Source organism: Belonocnema kinseyi, chromosome 4, assembly GCF_010883055.1.
Source record: "Belonocnema kinseyi isolate 2016_QV_RU_SX_M_011 chromosome 4, B_treatae_v1, whole genome shotgun sequence".
In the NCBI taxonomy this organism is placed as follows: domain Eukaryota; kingdom Metazoa; phylum Arthropoda; class Insecta; order Hymenoptera; family Cynipidae; genus Belonocnema; species Belonocnema kinseyi.
In genome coordinates this window covers 74,074,039-74,095,408 of record NC_046660.1, presented here as the reverse complement: position 1 = coordinate 74,095,408, position 21,370 = coordinate 74,074,039, and the positions used below count along the sequence as shown (strand labels likewise).

General features: G+C 28.1%; 1 protein-coding gene across 2 annotated transcripts in view; it reads left to right on the top strand.

The window, feature by feature from the left end:
* LOC117171815 overlaps nt 1-21,370 on the top strand; it is a 432,578-nt gene that overhangs the window by 256,040 nt on the left and 155,168 nt on the right. For both annotated transcript variants that reach the window (XM_033359445.1, XM_033359444.1), the window contains exon 2: nt 17,913-18,121. In XM_033359445.1, coding sequence (XP_033215336.1) covers nt 17,913-18,121 — 209 coding nt within the window. The remainder of the gene's footprint in view (nt 1-17,912; nt 18,122-21,370) is intronic.

Here is a 21,370-nt window from a genome sequence, read left to right as displayed (position 1 = left end):
GAGGGAGCTCTTCTTAATATTTTGACACCAAAATCATGTCGATACACCTTACCGACTGCGAGTAAAGCCACCCACGCTTTAACTTGACAGACTGTAATTTTTGAATAAGGTTTTTAATTTTTGATACTAATATTAGCTATAGGGGTTCCAATATTATATATTAAACAATAAAATTTTTTATAAACAAAATATTTGTTGAAAATTTTTTACTATGATTTTCCATAATCATGCGTTTTTTCTAGTTATATGGCAAGAAATTTTAATGGAAATTATATGATATTAAAAAAAATTTCTCTTAAAATCATAATTCTTTATATTATAAACAAATTTTATAAACAAATGCACAAATCAGGCATTTGTCTACAGGAAAATTCGATTTTTTTCTATGTCAACAGTTTTAATTAGGATATCGAAAAAAATCAATTTTCCATCAGCAGATGCTCGAATAATACATTTGTTCATTAAATTTGGTTTTAAAAAAATATTAAATTTATCAACCAATTAAGAATTTCACTGAAATCATCATGAAATTTCCAATTAAAAAGTCTGAAATCCAAAAAAACGAATTTTGCCGTCCACAGATACTCGAATAATGCATTTGTTTGTTAAATTTGTTTTTAAGGGTCGTAAAATTTGTCAACTCATCATGGACGTTGCCAAATTTATAATGAAGATCCCAATCAAAAGTCTGATATCTAAAAAAAAAATTATCCGTCGACAGATGCTCCAATAATGCATTTGTTTATTAAATTTTTTTGAAAAAAAATCATAAAATTGATCAAACAATTATGAATTTTGCTGAAATTGTTATGAAGTCCCAACTGAAAATACTGGCATTGAAAAAATCGAATTTTTCTGTCGACAAACGCCCGTATTATGCATTTCTTTATTAAATTTGTTTGAAAAATCACAAGATTAATCAACACATTATGAATTTAGCTAAAATTATCATAAATTTCCTAATTGAAAAAAATTGAAATAGAAAAAAACGAATATTTCTGTCGAAAAATGCCTGATTACCGCATTTTTACATTAAATTTGTTTATAATATAAACAATTATAATCAGACGAGAATTTTTTGATATGATAATGTTTCAATTACAATTTCTTGCAACATAACTTGAAAAAACTTGTATTTTTGGAAAAGCGTAGAAAACATTTTTTCAACAAATAATTATTTGTTGAAAAAATGTTTTCTACGGTATATTGGAATATTTTTAACTACACTGAAAAAAATGGTTAGTTGCGACAAGAAGCTCCTTATTAGTAGAGTTGGTATAAGCTACGATAACTACTTCGATGGTAACAGTAACTAACCAGTTTTATACGGTAACAAATCACCGTTAGTCCTCCTATGAAGGTTATATTAGTGAGGATAGTAATTGTAGTCACAACAAATAAATTAGTTACATTCACCAGCAATTTATTTTCCAAGAAATAAAAGTAGTAAATGTTACAAGTTTCGCCCCTTGGCGATATTGGCAGAACTGAATTCTGAGCAGTGCTGCCAACATTTGGATCGAAATGTTTCGTCATGTTTTCGATGATCGCCATTTTAATCTAAACCTTTACATATAATGTGTATACGCGTGAAAAATATTGAAGAGCATCGTATAGATCGTTAGGGCGTCCTCTACGCTACGGCCTACGCTTAGGGCACCTGTTCACGGAGCACAGTGGTCTGGAATAGGAATTTATTGTTCATAAGCGCCCACAGGTCGTATTTCTTAACCGATTAAAAAAATTTTTTTTTAGAAATGCCCAGCAATTAATTTTTAAGAGAATTATTGTTTGCTTTTTTTAAATTTTTGTCACAGAGCAACAATATATAAACAAATATAGTGACAAAGTTGACCATTTTAGCTTTGTGAATTTTTATCTCAAGAAAAAATACAGATAGAAACTCACTATCAGCCGGAATTATTACACATGCATTCATAGAACATAATTAATTTTAATAATATTTAACTTAATTATTATAAACCCTTTTTATAAACAAATTCTTATTAGTGTTTTTTTATCATAGAACAAATCGTTTATTTCACGCTAGTTGCTAATATTTTTCGTAATAGTCATAATTTGTAACAAAAAAATTAGCATGAGCTAACAACTATTGTTTTTATAAACATTTCTATGAACAAATTCTTTATAAACGAGTTTTTCTCATAGCTGAATTGATTTTTCTGAACAAAAGTGATTCACAATTGTCTTTAAAGCCATTTATATACTTTAAGCTTCATCAAACATAAACAAGATAGATTGTTTATAACAATTTAGTTAAACAAGTCTCCTAATCGGCCGTTTCCTCGTAGAAAAAAATGTTTTTTTCTTCAATAATTATTAGAGTGACATTTATTGCGGTGACTAACCAACGAAATTAAATAAAGAATAATTTATATGATTGTTATAAACAATTTTTTTAACAAAACTATGATTAATTTGTTTTATATGCAAAAAGGACGGTTTTCCACTGGAATTATCCGACAATAAACTAACAGTGATTCCAAAATTGGATATGGGACATTAAATAATAATTTGCGTAATTGTTAATAACAATTTTAAAACAATGCGTGACAATCTACGGTTTGTCGTAGAAAAAGTTATTTTTTCTTCAATCATTTTTGTGATAATCTTATTTGTGTTATTAAATCAATGAAAAAATTGATACTTATAATAATAATGTGATTATTATAAAAAATTAGAATAAATAAATTACGATTCAAAACTCGAATCATTTTTAGATTCGAATTGTGATTTCTGAAAAGTGACTTCTAAATACGCAAGTGCAGCGTTATTGCACCTTATTTTTACTTGTTCCTCCTTTATTTTTCAGGAAGTTGCATAAAACAAATGAAAGATAGGTGACTTTTAAAAACGCAAGTACAGCGTTATTGCTATGGACAGTTTGCTACAGAAATTGTTATTAACAATTACGCAAATTATTATTTAATGTCCCATATCCAATTTTGGAATCACTGTTCGTTTATTGTCGGATAATTTCAATGGAAAACCGTCCTTTTTGCATGTAAAAAAAAATTGTATTTTTGTTAAAAAAACTGTTTATAACAATCATAAATTATTCTTCACTTAATTTCGTATTTTAGTCAACGCAATAAATGTCACTCTAATAATTATTGAAAAAAAAAACATTTTTTTCTGCGAGGAAACGGCTGATTAGGGGACTTGTTTAACTAAATTGTTATAAACAATTTATATTGTTCATGTTTGATGAAGCTGAAAGTATATAAATGGCTTTAAAGACAATTATGAATCACTTTTGTTCAGAAAAATCAAGTCAGCTATGAGAAAAACTCGTTTATAAAGAATTTGTTTATAGAAATTGTTTACAATAATTAAGTTAAATATTATTAAAATTAATTATGTTCTATGAATGCATGTGCAATAATTCCGGCTGATAGTGAGTTTCTATTTGTATTTTTTCTTGAGATAAAAACTCACAAAGCTAAAATGTTCAATTTTGTCACTATATTTGTTTATATATTGTTGCTCTGTGAAAAAAATTTGAAAAAAGCAAACCACAATTCTCTTAAAAATTAATTTCTGAGCATTTCTAAACAAACTTTTAAATCGGATAAGAAATACGACCTTTGGGCGATTATGAACAGTAAATCCCTATTCCAGACCACTGTGCGGAGGACTGTTTTGAAATAATCGTGGAATTAATATTTTTCATATAATTTAATTCTAGTCACTTTGTTGGTTTATGGCAAATTTGATTGCTTGATAACCTATAGATGCGAACTCGATGTGTCAAATAAATTCAACAAACACTTCAAGACAGGCCTCCGTGAAAATATACACGAATTTATATAAATACATCATCTTGCCAGCGGGATGCATATCATTATATGAATAGTAAGAAAATATAAGATTGAATAGTAATATTATATAAGATTATATAATAGTAAGGATTACTACTTTAAGTAGTAGATCAACTAATTTATTTGTAAAATAACTAATTCAATAGTAAAAATTATTAATTAAAGTAGTAACGCATACTATTTAAAGTATACAAATCTTGCGAATAAAAGTAGTAGCCTCAACCACTTCAATAGCAGCGGCATATATTACAAACTAAAATAGTTGGGCCTACTACTTTGTTAGTGGTCCCAACTAACTATTTTTTTCAGTGTAATGCTATTTTATGCAACTTAGGCGATTTCAGCCATTTTCCTGTTATTGACGAGCACCGGGAACGTCAAATAGAAAAAGGCCATTTTTTCGTCATATTTGTTTATTTATAAAAAAATTTAAAACCTAATTCAAAAATCAGGCTGGACAACTCTCTTAGAAATCTTATTATCTTTTTTTCCAAATTTTTTTTATCGAATTCTGTGAAGGTTTGTGGGCTGTACGTTATTCTGAATCAAGCAAGTGAAATAGTTGAATGGAAAAATGTAATTTTTGATTTTTCAAGAGAATTCAAAAAGTTGTTAGAATAATCTTGTAGGGCATTAAAAAAGAAACTTTTTTCTTTTTTTTACTTTTTTTCATGTCGTGCGTTATTTGGCTTAAAATGTTTATTTTACTACGTTTTTTGAATTTTGTAAATGCCTTAACTCTGGTAAATTTTGCTTTTATCAAAGAAAGTCATTCGGATAAATTGTTTGTCTTTTCGAATACTATGAATATCCGTAGAGAAAAACCTGTTTTTCGGATTCAGGGGGTCTCAAAACGTGGATATTTGATAAAGACCGTGGGCAGGGGGTCAAATTTTACTCAAATCTAATACCTTTTCTGATGAGAATGTAAAAATAATTGGTTTCTATTGAATAATCAAGAATGATCGTTGAATGTTCCTCAATAGATCCATCCACGCATCTCGAAGGCACGTAAAAGTACATAAAATATCGTACTCTTATATTCCCAATATAAAAAAAATCTATAATAAATAATGTGAATAATTTCTTTAAAAAATTTGAAAACTGTATTGATAGTTTAAGCTCGCTCATGAACAGTTCTTCAATAAGATACTCGATGCGTCTCAAAGGCACGAACAAATATAGCATATATATTACTGTTGATTTCCTAACATTAAAAAAATTTTCGCACACGAACAAGATAAGCAATATATTTTTTTTTAATTTTGTAATCGGTATTGCAAGATCATATGCGGTCATGGGAGGTCCTGGTCATGGAAGGTACTGGTCGGTGAAAAAGTTTTGAAAAATTAGTCAATAAATGTGTTTCGAAGATGCGAACAAGTACACAGGATATGATATTCTTGTATTTCGAATATCAGAACAGTTTTCATCGTATAAACATAATAGATAATTTTTTTAAATCCACATGCAATACCATTATTGCACTTTGTGTATAAAAAAAGGTTTTTTACATATGAACAGAATAAACCTTTCTTTTAAGCTTCATAACAATATTTATGAATCTCTAAACAATCAAAAAAACTGCTTCCAAATTTCTGAACCAGTTCAACATCCTAGTGTCGAATTGTATTGAGACGTAATAGATCTTAAGTTGTCGGTATACTGGTCCAAAAAATATCTTTATTAATAGACGTTTCGCCCTTTGACGGAGGGTCTCTTCAGTGAAAATACAACTATGTACAGAGCCATGTCATAATTCGATGGAGATAGTCCTTGTTAACTTTATGGAGTGAACCATGTCAAGTCAATGAAATAAAAACTGTTTGCTTATTATATAATTGTCAAATTATTCAAAGTTAAAATCGCTAAAAAATAAGAAGTTAAAAAGATATGTTGGCTTCCATGTTGGCCTTATAAGAATGTTATATTAACAATAAACATTGCTGGGCCATCACATTATTTTTTCGTAGGCCGCCATGACCGACAATTTAAGATCTATTATTTGAATTTTTTACCTGATCGACACTCACTAACATCAACTAATGTATTGAAATGTGTTAAAAAAGTAGATTTAAAAATTTGAGTGACTAAAACCTCCCTCTTTGAAGTTGCAATTAATCTTTTTGTCAAAAAATATTTTGTTGTAACTTTGTTCTTCTGGATTCAAAATTTATCATTTTTGGGAAAAGTTTGATGTTTTTTAGATAAAAGAAATAAATTTGATACTTTGATACTAAATTAAAATCACGTATGAAGTGAATTTAGCCAAAGTGAAATAAACTAAATTTAACCCAGATTCAAAGACATTTCAAATGCATTATAAAAATTTAACAGTGTTTAAAGTAATTTCCATTTCCTGTCGATGAGTTTGAAACGAATTTAAGGAAAACTGAAGTCAATATAAATTTTTTAAAATAAATTATAATCACCAATTTCAATAGAATTTATGGGAAAATAAAAAGTTGTAACTTTTAATTTGTGATTTTGATTTAATAAATAGGTTTTATAGTCACGAATATTCCGCAGAATATTCCTTTTCTCTAAACTTCTTAAGAACTGTTCATTGTCAGTAAATAATTCAGTAGTAGTACCTAGTTCAAGTCAGGCCCAGAGTCTTCATAATTTACTTTGATCAGACATCAACAAATTTTCATACTTCGCCTTGTCAAAGTATTACAGATTTAATATTTATACTAAACTCGATTTTATTTTCTAGCTGAAATTGGAATTTTATCTCAATTTTTCAAGTTATTCGATAAATTTTTCCCTTTCGAGATATTAAAATATAGTAAGGAAACGAAAAAAAATATAAAAGAATTGTCTGCTCCATACAAGAAATATACGTTTTTTTTAGAAGAGTACAAAAAAGTGAATTATTGTGAAAAAAGACAACAGAATGCTGCCTTTGTTAGTAGAATGAGGGCGGATATTGAGAAGAAATATTCTTAAAATCATTCCAAAGTTTTGTCTACTTGGTATAAACAAACTGGATTTGAACTCTGATCCTTATTGCGAATACAATAGCGACTCATTCTGCCTCTAAATAAACTTTTCCCATTTACTATTTTATCGAAATCCGCTGCGTTCGGTTATTACTTTTCTGGAAGTGCTACCGTCAAATGGATAAGGAACAAATCGCTTATACAGCTATAGATGAAGATTTTACTGCCTAATGTTCTATCAGATATAGATTTAAATGTGAACTACCCTGAAAATGCTCTTAAATGTCGCAACTTAGGTGTATTGCAAAAATTTCCTTTTCAAAAATATTATCATATAATTATACATGATTAATTAAAATTATTATATATAATTATATTTTCGAAATTATTGTCTTCGTCCACTTTCCACCCACACGTTCCACCCAAGTTCGTTTCTTAACACTGTTTCGACCCAGATTGCTGATAAATCTCTCTAGCAATCACCCCAGATGAGGACCCTAGCAAAGTCATTATGTGAAGCTCTTCAGTCGGGTCCATGAGTTTCCAAGGTCTTTTGTTCCAGGCGTCATTCACTCCACTGACACTATTTTTTAAAAATATTTGTCGTCTCACTTTCCTGCCCTGAAATACTATATCCATTATTCCAATACTTAATTTACATTCATACATAACGTCAGATAATTGGTGGTCGTTGTAAATTTTATAGCATTGCTGGCAATTAATGTGATAAACAGCTTTATCCTTCACATTTTACTACATTGCATTGATTTCCTGTAACTTTTAGGATATAACGATTCAACGGCATAAAATTAATGAATGTTAATAATTGAATGTTAAAAATTGAATTTTGGAACAAACTGAAATTTTTATATTTTCCACTATAAAATATTATAATTTGAAACAAACAAAAAAAAGTTGAATGTAACCAAACCATACGAATTATTAATAAAATGGGTATATTTCAAACCAGATAATCTATATTAATAATACTTTCATTTCAAATTAAGGGCAATTGAATTTGCCGAAAACCGGCCAATACTTGAAGTTTTAACCAAAAAAGATTAATTTTCTACCAGAAGAAATACATTGTCTAAGAAGGAAAATGAATTTTTAAATACAGAGGTGAATTTTCAGTCAATAAAGTGAAAAAATTCAACTAAATCTTTGAAATTTCAACAACAACAAAAAATAAAAATATATAAATGTAAAGTTGAAAATTAATCTTATTTGAATGAGGAATCAACTTGTTTGTTGAAAATTCTTATTTTGTGGTTCAATTAAACTGTTCTTTATACGAAATCAAAATCTCTTTGTATTGATATGTCTGCTATTACATTATTCCTTGTCAGTTTACCTTGTTTGGTTAGAAATTAAACTGCTCAGTTCAAGTTTGATCTAGTTGAAAAATTATTTTTTCTGTTGTCGAAGTTTTATCAGTTTAGTGAAAAATTCATCTCTTTGGTTGCAAGTGTAACTACTTCGTTAAAAATTCGTTTTTTTCACCTGCTGTTAATCTTTTAACTGAAAATTAAACTTGTTCATTTTTGGTTGGAAATTGTTTTTTTTTTTGTTGAGACTTCTTATTTTTTTGTAGAAAATTAATTTTCTTGGTTTGAATTTTCACTTTTTTGGTTAAAAACTTAACAATTTTGCAAGAAATTCATTTTTTGGTTGAATAGAGAAATAATTTCAATACATTTTTTGTTATTTCTTGACTGAAAAATCTTCATTTGTTGACAATTTGTCATTCAGGTTAGAACATTCATCATTTTTGTAAAAAATTTATATTCTTGGATTACTATTTGCTTAAAATTTTGTTAAGGTTTGTGGAAACTAATTTTTTCTGTAGAAAATGTTACTTTTCCACTTTCGGTTCAGAATGTATCTTCTTAGTTGAAAATTCTACTTTTTGTGATAAAAGTTTAACCGTTTTCCAAAAAATTCATCTTTTGTTTTAAAAACCTAACTATTTGTTTGTAAATTTCAACTATTTTTGGTTGAAGTTGAACTTTTTGCATTAAAAATTCAACTGTTGTATTTTTTTTGAAAATTAATTTCTTTGCTTTAAGCATGAACTTTTTGATTGCAAATGCCATTGTATTTTTAAAAATTAATTCTTTGGTTGAAAACTCAACTCTGCGGTTAACAATTTACCTATTTTGTTAAAAATGTAATGTTTTTAAGGTCACAGTGTTAAATTAAAAATACATCTTTTTTAATCAGCAATACAATTTTGTTGTTTAACATTCGTCTCTTATACAAAAAAGTCGTATTTTGGTTGAAGATTAAACAATTTGTTTGGAAATTATTTTGGTGAAAATTGAACCATTTTTTTAAGAAGTCATCTTTTTCGGTCAATAATTTAACTTTTTTGTTGCAAATTTGTCTTTTGGTTGAAGATTAAACAAGTTGTTTGAAAACTCATATTTTTTCTTGATAATTTAAGTATTTTGTTGTAGATTTAACTTTTTTTAAATTTATTTATTTGAAAAAAGTAATCTTTTTCGTTCGATAAATTAACTTTCCTGTTGAAAATTTGTCCTTTTGATTGAAAATCAAACAGTTTGGCTGGAAATGAAATTATTTTATCAAAAATTTAATTGTTTTGTAAAGATTTAAATATTTTGTTGAAAATTTAATTGTTTTGATAAAAAGTCATTTTTTTCTGTCAGTAATTAAACGTTTTTTAAAATTCGTCCTTTTGGTTTAAGATTAAACAATTTGGTTGGAAATTCATTTGTTTTATTGAAAATTCAATTCTTCTGTCAATAATTTAACTATTTGGTTGAAAAGTCATGTTTTTCTGTCCGTAATGTAACTTCTTGTTTAAGTGATTTAATGTTAGAAATGTCACAAGCCTTAAATGCTGAACTTTCAATATTAACATTTAGAAAAATTGGTGAGGATACAATCAGGGAAAAGTTAGGGAATTTTCAAAATGAGATTTTGCTGCTACCCTGAAATTCCAATTTATTTTGTTGCGCACAAAAGTAAAAATAATTGGCACATATTATATTATTGAAAAATTATGCTTGATAAACACCTCTAATTTAGGAGATTATTTCTCCAAACAAAAATGTATAATATTACAGGGAGATGATATTGTCCACTTTGTACTTTTTAGCCGCAAATGTTCCGTTCCTACATAAAATCGTGATATAAACATCTGAATGCAAAACTTAGTTTAAAATGAATTAAAAGTTTGATCGCAATAATCAAAAGCTCTCTGTTTCCTTTCATTGAAGATGCTCCGAAGGAAACTCGTGCTACGAGGTAAACTTAAAGTTTTCGCGGTTGCCTGCAGGATTCGCGTACAACTCTGTATTTAGTCCTTTGCGTATCGCGTAATGAACTCGCGTTTAACTCAAGACCCGCACTCGCTTTCACGCTAGAAAGTACTGGGATCCATTACGCCTTCTCGCGACTAATTACTCACAGATGGAAAAAAAGCTAATTAGTGAAAACCAGACTTCTCGACGCTTCCTCTGACCAACGCAAAACCCACTATCCTCTCTGCAAGAAATCGTATACACCAGTGTAAGCGGGTTATCTAACTCATTTGCATTTAAATAATATTGTTAACATTAAAATAACAGCAGTTGTTTTTCAACTTTGATTATAAAAATTTAGATATCGGCGATTCTAGTTAACCCGAAACATGATGTTTAAATGAAAAAATTTTCCCTTTTTTCAGATTTTCTATTGTAATAATTGACTTCCTTAAGCCTAAAATGATAAATTTTTCAATAACAAATACTTCCAAATTTAGGAAATTTTAGGATTTAATTTGTTTTTTCTTAATATTTAGATTTCAAATATGTATTTGTTCAACTTTATTGAGTTCTTATAATTTACTTTCCTTCTCTACTCCCGATTATTTCCCCTTACTCCTCTCTCTGATCATGATTCCCTCACCTACCCATCCCCATACTTCTTCCAACTCTACTTTTGCTCTGCTGTTTCCTTCTCCTTTCCCATCCACGCTCCTTCTCTAATATCTAATATCTCCCATGATCTCCCCTCCCCTAATTTCTCATACTTTCCCACCATGAAATACCCCTTACTTTCCCCACTTTCCCGCCCTTTTCTTTGACTTTCTCACCTCCAATTTACCCCACTTCCTCTTCTCGTATCACATAATTCCGATTCCAAAATTTTCCCTACCTCCCCTTATTTTTCCTACATCCTGTCTCTCATATCTCTTTAATTCTCGTACTTTCCCTCCCCTTATTTCCTCTTACTTTTCCTACTTCCCTTCCCCTCTTTTTCTCTAATTTCCTCTATTTCCCCCCACCAGGTTTTCCCTCACTTCCCTAACCCTCATTTCCCCTACTTCTCTTCAAGTTTCCTCTCACTCCCCCTAATACCCCTCTATAAAAAATTTACGATGCGCAGACTATTGACCGATACCATAAGGGTTTCTGCCCAGGATACGCAACCGTCAAAACCCAGTTTTCTTCTTTAAATCTATATAATTTTTGACTTACTTGAGGAAGTTTTCATTTACTTTTAGATTCTGACAGAATTTTTCGTCTTATTTCGAAATCTGCCCAATAATTTCAAGTGTCCAAATTTATAAAATGGCGACGATTTTTCTATAAATATTAAAAGAAGTTCTTAAGAGACCCCACACTTATACCTAAATAACTTTTGTGACAAGGAGATTTTTTTCCAAAATCAACTTTTTAAACTTTTTCGCAAAACCCGACAGATTTGGTTAATGACCCAACTATTTTGTTCTAAAGTCATATTTTTTAATGAAAAATTCAATTTCTTTGTCGAATCTCGTTTGGTTAGAAATTTTACTATTTGGTTGAAAATATAATTATTCTGTGGACAAATCTACTATTTTCTTAATAATTCATCTTTTTCGCTCCAAAATTCAAAATTTAACTAGTTGGTACGAAACATAAATGCTTTATGGTTGAAGTATAACTTTTTTTATTGAAAAAATAGATCAGTTGCTCGAGTAATTATCATCGCAGGTAGAAAATGCAAGTATTTTGTTAAAAATTAAATTTTTTACTAAAAATTCGTAACTTTTGTTTAAAAGTTCTACTATTTGGTTTTTAATGCAAATGTTTTGTTGAAAGTACTTTTTTTTCGGGTTTAAAATTCATCCTTTTATAAAAATTTCGAAATCTACCGAAAAATTTAGAAGCTTCCAAAATTTATAAAATGACGTTGATTCTTCTATAAATATTACAACCCGATTTATTAAAAAAATCCACACCTATAAATAAATAAAGTTTGTGGCAAGGATATTTTTTCATAAAATACAATTTTTTATTTTACTCGGGAACGACAACCGACACAAAGCAATGTTAAGAAAATAGATTGAAAATTTTAAAAATGTCGACACAAATTTCTCTTACTCTATTATGATATTTTGAACTATTTACGAGAAAAAAATGTTAATAATCGGATTTCTTTAAATATAAATTCTTTTCATAAAAGTGTTTTACACCGTGAAAATACTTATATGATGTCTTCTTCAAATAAACAAAATGTTGTTTAACTTTAAAGCGATCTGTTAAAAAAAGAATCCTCACAATGTTTATTTCTGTTAATATTTTTCTGAATTATCCTTATACAAATAAAACATCCTTTAAGTCTTATACAACCAAACATTTTTGTGGCGAAAAGAATTTGTTGGTTATGAAAATTGAATTTATTTTATTTTCATCTTAAAAGATGCAATATATCATCAATACATAAGAGAACTTTTCACATAACTTTTCTTGATGTGTAAACTATAATTAAAATATTTTGTATATCGATCGTTGTTTTCGAGAAAAATTTGGAAATTTATTTGATTTTTTTAAAATTCTTTTGTCCAGATGAGTTATTTAGCCGGCTCAAAATTAACCAGATTAATACTTATGACAGCACAAAATTTAGGCAGGTGAAAAGTTAGAGAGGTTAAAAAAATTTAAGATTTCTTTCGAGATTATTCCATTTCAGTCGCTTTGAAATTCAAATCACTTAGATATAAATTAGCATTTTTGAAATTGTCACATTTGTAATTAAAATAGGGAAGGTTTTAAACATTTTAATAGAAAATGGGTATATTTACAAATTTGTTAAATTATTCACATTCTCAAGTTTTATATGTTTGAAGAATATTTTCTATTTTAAGGACCTAGAATTGAAAAGTTTTTAAATATGAATCTGAAGTGATTTTTTATTTTGTTGCCTAATTCAAAGTAGAATACATGAGAATGCCAACTGCATTAGGGCCAAAAATTAGATTTCACTGTATGAACAAAAGCAGTTTTCGGTGATAGGATTTCCAATATAAAATTTTAATAAAATTATAGAAGTATGTGTTTCGGAAGAACGCTGCATTAAATATATGAAACCATTAAAAAAATTGGTTTCTATGTGGGAGGGGGGAAAACAGAATATTCAGTTTCCAATTTTTATTTTATGAACTTTAAAACTGAACATTTTTTACGAAAGTACAAAAATCTAGTAAAGACTTTTTCAAGCCTGTTCTATATATGTAGTAGATCTATTCTTCGTTACGCTAAAATTTCAAAAAAAAATTTAACTGAATGAGGATCAAAAATAAAGAAACTTTTATACTGAATATTAGGAATTTCAGTCAAAAGTATATAATTATATAGCCATTGTTTGCAATGTTTCACGTGAATAAAATTTCCTTTTAAAATTTTTTGTTTGTTTTGGAGAGGAAAACCCAAATCGTCCTTATTTTCATATTTTTAAACTTCATTTTATCGAGTTAACGGTTTGGTCTCTATCCAGTTTTTATTTACACTTCTTTATTTTTATTTCAGGTTCTCTAATTTTGCTAATACAACATTGGAAATCATAAGTTTAAATAAATTAGAGTAATAATAATTGAAAATTTTACTTTAAATTGTAGATTGCAATGAATTAAAAAAATCATGAGCGATAATTCCGTAATTAGTATTTCTTGAAATTCAAATACAGATAATTATTACTCATTTAATATTGTATAAGATATCCTCTCTGGACACATTTTTCTCTGGCAACTCCACTTCCCACCTTTCATTACTTTCCTGCCCGATGCAGCTCGTTCGTCTCAGAGTGCAAGTTAAAATTTTGTAATGAAATTTTAATGGCTACTCTTCTGCAGGATGACCCATGGAAAAATATAAGGCAGATTGTACATTTCCTTTCTTTCTTCCTAACATTTACTTTTTAATTAAAAACTAATTAGGCCTAAGTTGGCTTAAATTAAAAAAGATCAAGAGCCTAGAAAGAAATTTAAAGTCTGCGTGATAAAAACTATCTCTCCATACTTTGGGATTCTCATTTTACTAATTGTCTTGCAACGAGATAATATATAATAAGTAAATGTAAATAAATGTAAAAAGTAAATTCAATAATCTAAATATTTATAATCTGCATAAAGCTAGTGTTGAACTTTTGTTTTTTACAAAGTTCTTCCCATTTTCATTTTTCGTTTTTATAGACATTTTTTATTAATGTAATGAAAAACGTTAAAAATTTGGTTTGCTCTGATTTGCTAATGAGGGCTTAATGGGTTCCCTAACAATTTTCCTATTTACATTACCGCCATCATCTTCTTTAAAATATCGAAGATCATACTGAAAAATGGATTCAGCTTTCCCAAAAATGAATGTTTCTTTCATACTGTATATATTTAAGAATTTGAAGCTTATATTAATGGGTCATTTAAATACTAAAGTTCCTTTTGATATTTCAGGACAAAAACTTATTTCTTGTATATTTAACATGTTAATTACAAGAGTTCAACTATTTGGTCAAAAATTCAACTTTTTGTTTAAATTTTGTTCAAAATCCTCTTGGAATTAGAATTCATCTTTTGGTAGGAAAGTTTGTTGGTTAGAAATTCATCTGTTGTGGGCTTGAATATCTTTTCATTTAAATAGTCTACTATTATAGTTTTGGTTCATAATTCATTTCTTTTGGTCACAAGCTCTACCACTTGGTTAAAAATTTATTTATTTCCTTGATAATACAACTCTTTTTTGTAAAAGTTATCTTTTTTGTTTAAAAGTGCATTCTTTTTATTTTAAAAATCTACTATGTCATTATTAGTTCAGAAATAATATGAAATAAACAAATTTTCTTTCAATTAGATCATTCGTCTTTTTGGATTGAAAATCCACCTCTTAGTATTAAAGTAATCTTTCTTTGTTCAAAAATGCATCTTTTTTGATGAAACATAATTCTTTTGTATTCAAAAGTCTACTATCAAGTTTTTAATCCAAAAGTGATCTCTTTTGGTTCAAAATTCTACTATTTGGTTACAAGTTGAATTATTTTGCTATATATTTAACTATTTTGTTATGAAATCATTGTTTTTTTGTTTTGTTATAAAGTCATTTTGGAATAAAATTTCATCTTTTGGTAGAAAATTCATGCTTCTTGGTTGAAAATTCATCTTTTCTGGCTGAAAATTATTTTTTTCTTTTAATTAAGAAGTCTACTATTGCATTTTTGGTCGAGAATTTGTATCGTTTGGTTAAAAATTCTGATATATGTTCAACATTTAACTTATTTTAATAGAAATCTAATTTCTTAAAAACTAAATAATCTTTTATGGTCGAGCATTAAAAAGTTTTATTGAAAATTCGTCTTTTTGGATAGAAAGTGCAACCTTTTGGATTATTATTTTATCACTTGGTAGAGAAGTCGTTTTTTTTAGAAAGAATTAATCTTTCTTGCTTCAAAGGTAATTTTTTTAATTGAATAGTCGACTCTTATATTTTTTATTCATAATTCCTCTCTTTTGGTTAAAAGTTTTACTGTTTGTTGAAAAGTCAACTATTTTCTGAAAAGTAATATTTAATGGTGAAGAATTATAAATTTTTGTTGATAGATCATCTTTTTGAATAGGAAATTCAACCTTTTCGATTGGAAATTTGCTTTTTGTTTGAAAATTTGTCTTTCTTGCTTGAAAATTAAACTGTCGTCTAGAAAATTCGTCCTTTCGGCTTAAAAATTCAACTACTTGGCTGATAAGGGACCCGTTCATTTTTCGGAACGGTGAAAATTAAGAAAGGTAAAATTTGAGAATGGGTTATATTACATAATGGTAAAACCTAGGAATAGCGAAAAGGGGGAAAGAGGAATAAGTCGGAAATCCAAAACTCTGAAAGGTATTTATGCGAAAACCAAAGAAGCGGCATTGGTAAAAGTTGGGAAGCGTTAAAATTAGTAGGGTGAACAATTAGGAATAAGTAAATATACGGAGAGGAAAAATTCGGAAAGTAGAAAAATTCGGAATTGCTAATAAATGTATATATTAGCAGGTCTATAATTATTTAATTATGGTAGCATACAAATATTTATCATAGTAAGTCTAAATAATTATTCTTTCATGAAAAATTTAAAATGATGGATAACATAAATTTATTGTGATATGACATTTAAATTTACTGTGATAAATATTTTTTTGCTGCCATAAATAAAAAAGTATACAGCTGCTGATACGTACATTTATTTACTATTCCGAATTTTTCTACTTTCCAAATTTTTCCTCTCCGTATATTTACGTATTCCTAATTGTTCACCCTCCTAATTTTAACGTTTCCGAATTTTTACCCATTCCACTTCTTTGTTTTCTTATAAATACCATTAGAGTTTTGAATTTCTGATCATTTGGTTGAAGATTCATCTTCCCTGATGGAAAATTTAATTATTTAGTCAACATATAAAATGTATTTGTTGAAAAATTGATCTTTTTAGGTTCAAAAGTGAAAAATTTTGTTCTAAACACTTGACTTTTTAAGTAGGTAGCTCAACTCCTTTGTTGAAAATTTCCCTATTTTATTGAAAATGCATTATGTTTTGGTATATACCCTTATGAATATGGCACTTACATTTATTTTATGTGAAAGAAATTATCTCCCTCTTTTATTGAAAAATCACCTTATAATGTCTTACAGTGCAACCCTTCAATAGCTCTTCCTTCTATAGCCCTTCCGAGAATCGACGCCGCGCCGCAGGTAGGCGTAACAGGAGCTAACAGGCTAACCCTCATTCGGAAGTTTTTTTAGAAGAACGGAAAAACTGTTTTTCGAGTTCTTCTTGGAATAGCCTTTTGAGGAACTTTGTTATTTTATAAAAAATAGAAGGAATCAATTTTTGACTTTCTGAAAAACAACACGACACGCAGAACAGATTGGACAATACGAAAATCCAAAAAAATTGAATGTTGAAAATTCGGTGAATTAGCCCCTTTGTAGTTTCCAACCATTTATTTATAATAAAACAATCAGCATTGAATAATCATTAATGTAAACGCATAATGGTCAACCCGTGAAAATATATTTTTTGACTAGGAAAACCGGAAAACAGTCTGGATTTTTTTTCATGCTTTCATGATTGTTTAGTCACCCCGAATTAGCCGTATTTTTTGCCACGTATATACACTCCCTCATAGAAAAATCAGTAATTAATTTTTGATTTGAATAATTTTCGAATACGCAATATTGAACTTTTTTCTATTAAAATAGAAGAACATACAATAAAGTTTAAACAGTAACCATACCCACTGTCGTCAGTAAATCTAGCTACGTGAAATTAGTTTTTATTGCAGGCAAAGATTAATCTTAAATGGGATGAACTATTTTTTTCTTTTATTTTTAAATATTTTATTTAATACATGTTGAATTATAAACAACCGTAGAATGAATTGATACTAAAATGATAGCAGAGTAACCTTCTTATAAAGCGGAACATTCGCACTTAGGGCCAACGCATAAACACATCAGATGGGATGTCTCTCTAAAGTTTTATTGACCTAGCACCATTCACATAGTCCCTCAATCACGACCCAATTCGCGTGTGATTAAAGCGCCAATGTCTGTGCTAAAATGTCAATAACCCTGTGACTGTGGATACGTTTGCGGAATTTAAGAGGAAAAGTAGTGCAAATTTCTATTTGCTGGGGTTACACGGGGGATGAAATAGGGTGAGTAACTGGGGGAGTCAGACGAGTGTAGTCGGGGACTCCAAAGTGTCATTGGTTGAAATTGCAATTTCTCGCTGACGTTTGCGACTGGCATAGTAGTCAGTACTTAGTAACAATGATGCACGTACCCTAGAGCTAATATGACGTTCCTGTTCTCATTTTTTGTTAAAGGTGCAAGGTGTCTGAAGAACGTCAGCTTGGAAGTGATTCCTCGGGCGGTGGAAAATGGTCATGAGGCCAAACTACGGTGTCATTATAACCTCGAGAATGCACCTCTTTACTCAGTTAAGTGGTACCGAGGAAATCACGAGTTCTACAGGTACCAACCTACTCTACAGCCAACGATGAAGGTGTTCAACATTCCATTTATAGAAGTTGATGTGAGTATCTCAATTATACATTCTCACAGGCCTCGGATTTAGGACACTATTGACACTTTTTGAAACTTTTTTTTGGCAATGTAACTATTTTGATACTTTTCAAAAATAAATACACTAATGCTAATCTGAGATCCTAATGAATAAACTACATAAAAACGCCTTTGGAACCAACCAAGATATTCAAGGAAACGCGTTTACAGCTGTACCTTATAACGTATGAGAGGTTAAAAAAATAATATTACTTTTTTTGGGTCAATGAAACATTGATGAAAACTCCTCAAAACACAAGAAACCAACGTCCAAGTTTGGAAAATAACAAAAAATCAAAAAAATGCTCCTATTTAAAATTTTGAATTTTGATTCGATTCTCAGATATCAAAGAGAGAGCACCGGTTCTTCGTTGCTGTTAATTTCTACATGTTTATGTTTTTCTTGACTTCATAATGGTACTGTATGATACTGAAACGTTGGTCATGTAATTTTAATTTTAATTTTGAATATTATTTTCTTGTAATTTGATAATGATAAAAACAAAAAAGATGAAAGAAAAAGAGAAGGATGGGAATATGGTTGGTTGCCTTCTCCTTTTTCTTTCCTCTTTTTTATTTTTGTAGGACTTTTTTTTTGTAGATTACTATAGGAGCATTTTTTATTTGTTCGTTGTTGTCCCAATTCGGTCGTTGAATTCTTGTGTTTCAGGAGTTTTCATCAATTTAATTATTGGACGTCAAATAGGATTTTTAATTTGGATTTTAATCTCATTTAAATTTCTTAAATTTTAAATATAACATGCTCTATTCTTTAAAACAAAAACAAAATGATTAATTTCTATTATTTATCCTAATATCTATTAAATATATCATCACTACAAAAGTATACAAGTTGATAATTGAAATGATGGTAAAGGTACAGAATAAAATAAAAGAGTATACAGACTTTAGTGAAATTATTAATTTCTTATCAAAGCAATTCAATTTTGCTTAAGAGTGTCTTCAGCATACCTTATAATTCTCGAACTTAAAGACAAATTCTAACGCCCAATAATATTCATAAGGGATGTGCTAAAGTTAACGCAAGCTCAAAAAGGAGTATTGTTAAAAATGAGTTAGAAACCCAAGAAAAATGTTTTCATTATTAATTTTAAATGATTTTGGAAGTAAACTAAATGCTTAAAAAAAATCAGATTTAAATTGTTTATTCAACAATAGTTATTAAGTGTTTTATGTTTTTACTTTCTCTTTGGGTAAAACCATTATGTATTAAAACAATATATTTAAAGAAAATATTGTTTGTAAAAAAACTTGTATAATTGCCAAATAAATGTTTCGAAATGAAAACTTACCAAAGATACTAAAGTTACTTATATTTTATTATTCATTTTTAACAGTGTTTCTTTTAACTTAGTATACTACATTCTTAAAGAAAGAGATATTTAATATGTCAATTTCATAGATTTTTAAAATTAAACTCAAGATTTTTTTAAGTATTATGAAATATTTAACTGTTTTTAAACTTTATTTGAAAAAATTCGAATTTTTAAGAAAAAAATCTATTTAAAAAAAATGTAAGTGCGCAAAAAGGCTTTTTAAATGTCAAATGTTTGAAATATTACTTGAGTTTTTTTACATGTCAAATGATTAGCATCACAAAATAAAATTTGCAAAATTGCAAAAATAATGAGAACATAACTTACTAAAGAATATCTCGCAAATAAAAAACACTCAAAAGTTGCTCAAACTAAGCAGTTGTTTATGAATTTTTATAACAATAAAAAATATGTTCATTATCGTTTTCTAATGTTTGAATATTAATTTAATGTATACCAATACAAATGTTAGAAACACATTATTTATTTATAATAAACTATCAACTCATACTTCGGGACTGTTGTTTATTGATTGTACACTAACATCAATCATTTTTAATTAATTACGTGTTATTAAAGCAGCAGTATCTCAAATCTGGCAATTTTATCTAATTGTATGTTTAAATAAAGTAAATAATTATTTTTCAATCAGCCTCGAGAGATCTCAGCAGAATTGAATCATATTTTTTAAAAGAAAAAAATGATTTGAATTCGATTGCAATTTTTTTCGTAATTTTGCCACACTGTGCTTTGGTATCCATAAAGTTAATAATATATTATTCATTTTTGCATAATTATTTATAATAATTTATAATTATAATAGTAATAATTAACTGAATTTAATTATAATTTAAACTTAACATGTGCATATACAATTGTATATCAAAAACTCGGCTTGTTTTAGCTGATTTTATTGATTTAAAAGGATTTTGTTTTCAAACTATTCCAAAGGATTTTAGAGAATTTCAAATATTTTAACGGATTTGTAGGGATTTTACTTGACTTCGCAATTTGTATAGGATCTGCAATTACTTCAAAGATTGAAAAGATTTCATTTGATTTCAAAGGATTTAAGTGGTTTTAGAGTATTTCACAAAATTCGAAGAAATTTTTAGAGATTTAACAAATTTCTAGTAGTTTTGATAAATATAAAAAATATATCTACGCATTTTACATGGTTCAAAGGATTTCAGGTAATTTGGAAGAAATTCTATTGAATTTTTGGAAGTAAAACGAATTTTAATGCACGTTTAAAGGACTTCTAGAGATTTCAAGGGATTTTACAGATTTTATGGGATTTTATGATGTTTAAGAAGAATTGAAAGATTTAGGATATTACAAACAAATTTTACTGTATTTACAAACTTTCAAAGGGTTTTGAGGAATTTTTAAATATCTGAGCTATTCATAGGATTTCAAAGGAAACTTAGGCATTACATAAGATTATAAGTAATTTCTGTAGATTTTATAAAATTGTATAAAAAATCAAAATAATCAATGTTGAAAAATACCAAAAGTATCATTATTAAAATGGAAAATTTCTCCAATTTTAAATTACCGGAAAATAATAAACTGAAAAGAATTGTTCATCAAGAAAATTTGAATATCCTGAAAGTTAAAACTGACGAATATAGAAAATTTTCCAATAACCAAATTAATTAAATCCCTGCAATTGTATAATTGTCGAAATTTTAAAACACAAATGTTCGAAACCCAAATTATCAAAACCACTCAATAGATAAATGCAGTCTTAAATTGTGGGTCCGGATGCAATAAGGGCACATAAAATTTTTTCGTGCGTAAACGAAGTCCCCTGGAGGCTTTAGAAAAAATTTTCGAATTTTAATTTTCAAAAGATATATATGGATGTAAAATTTGATTGC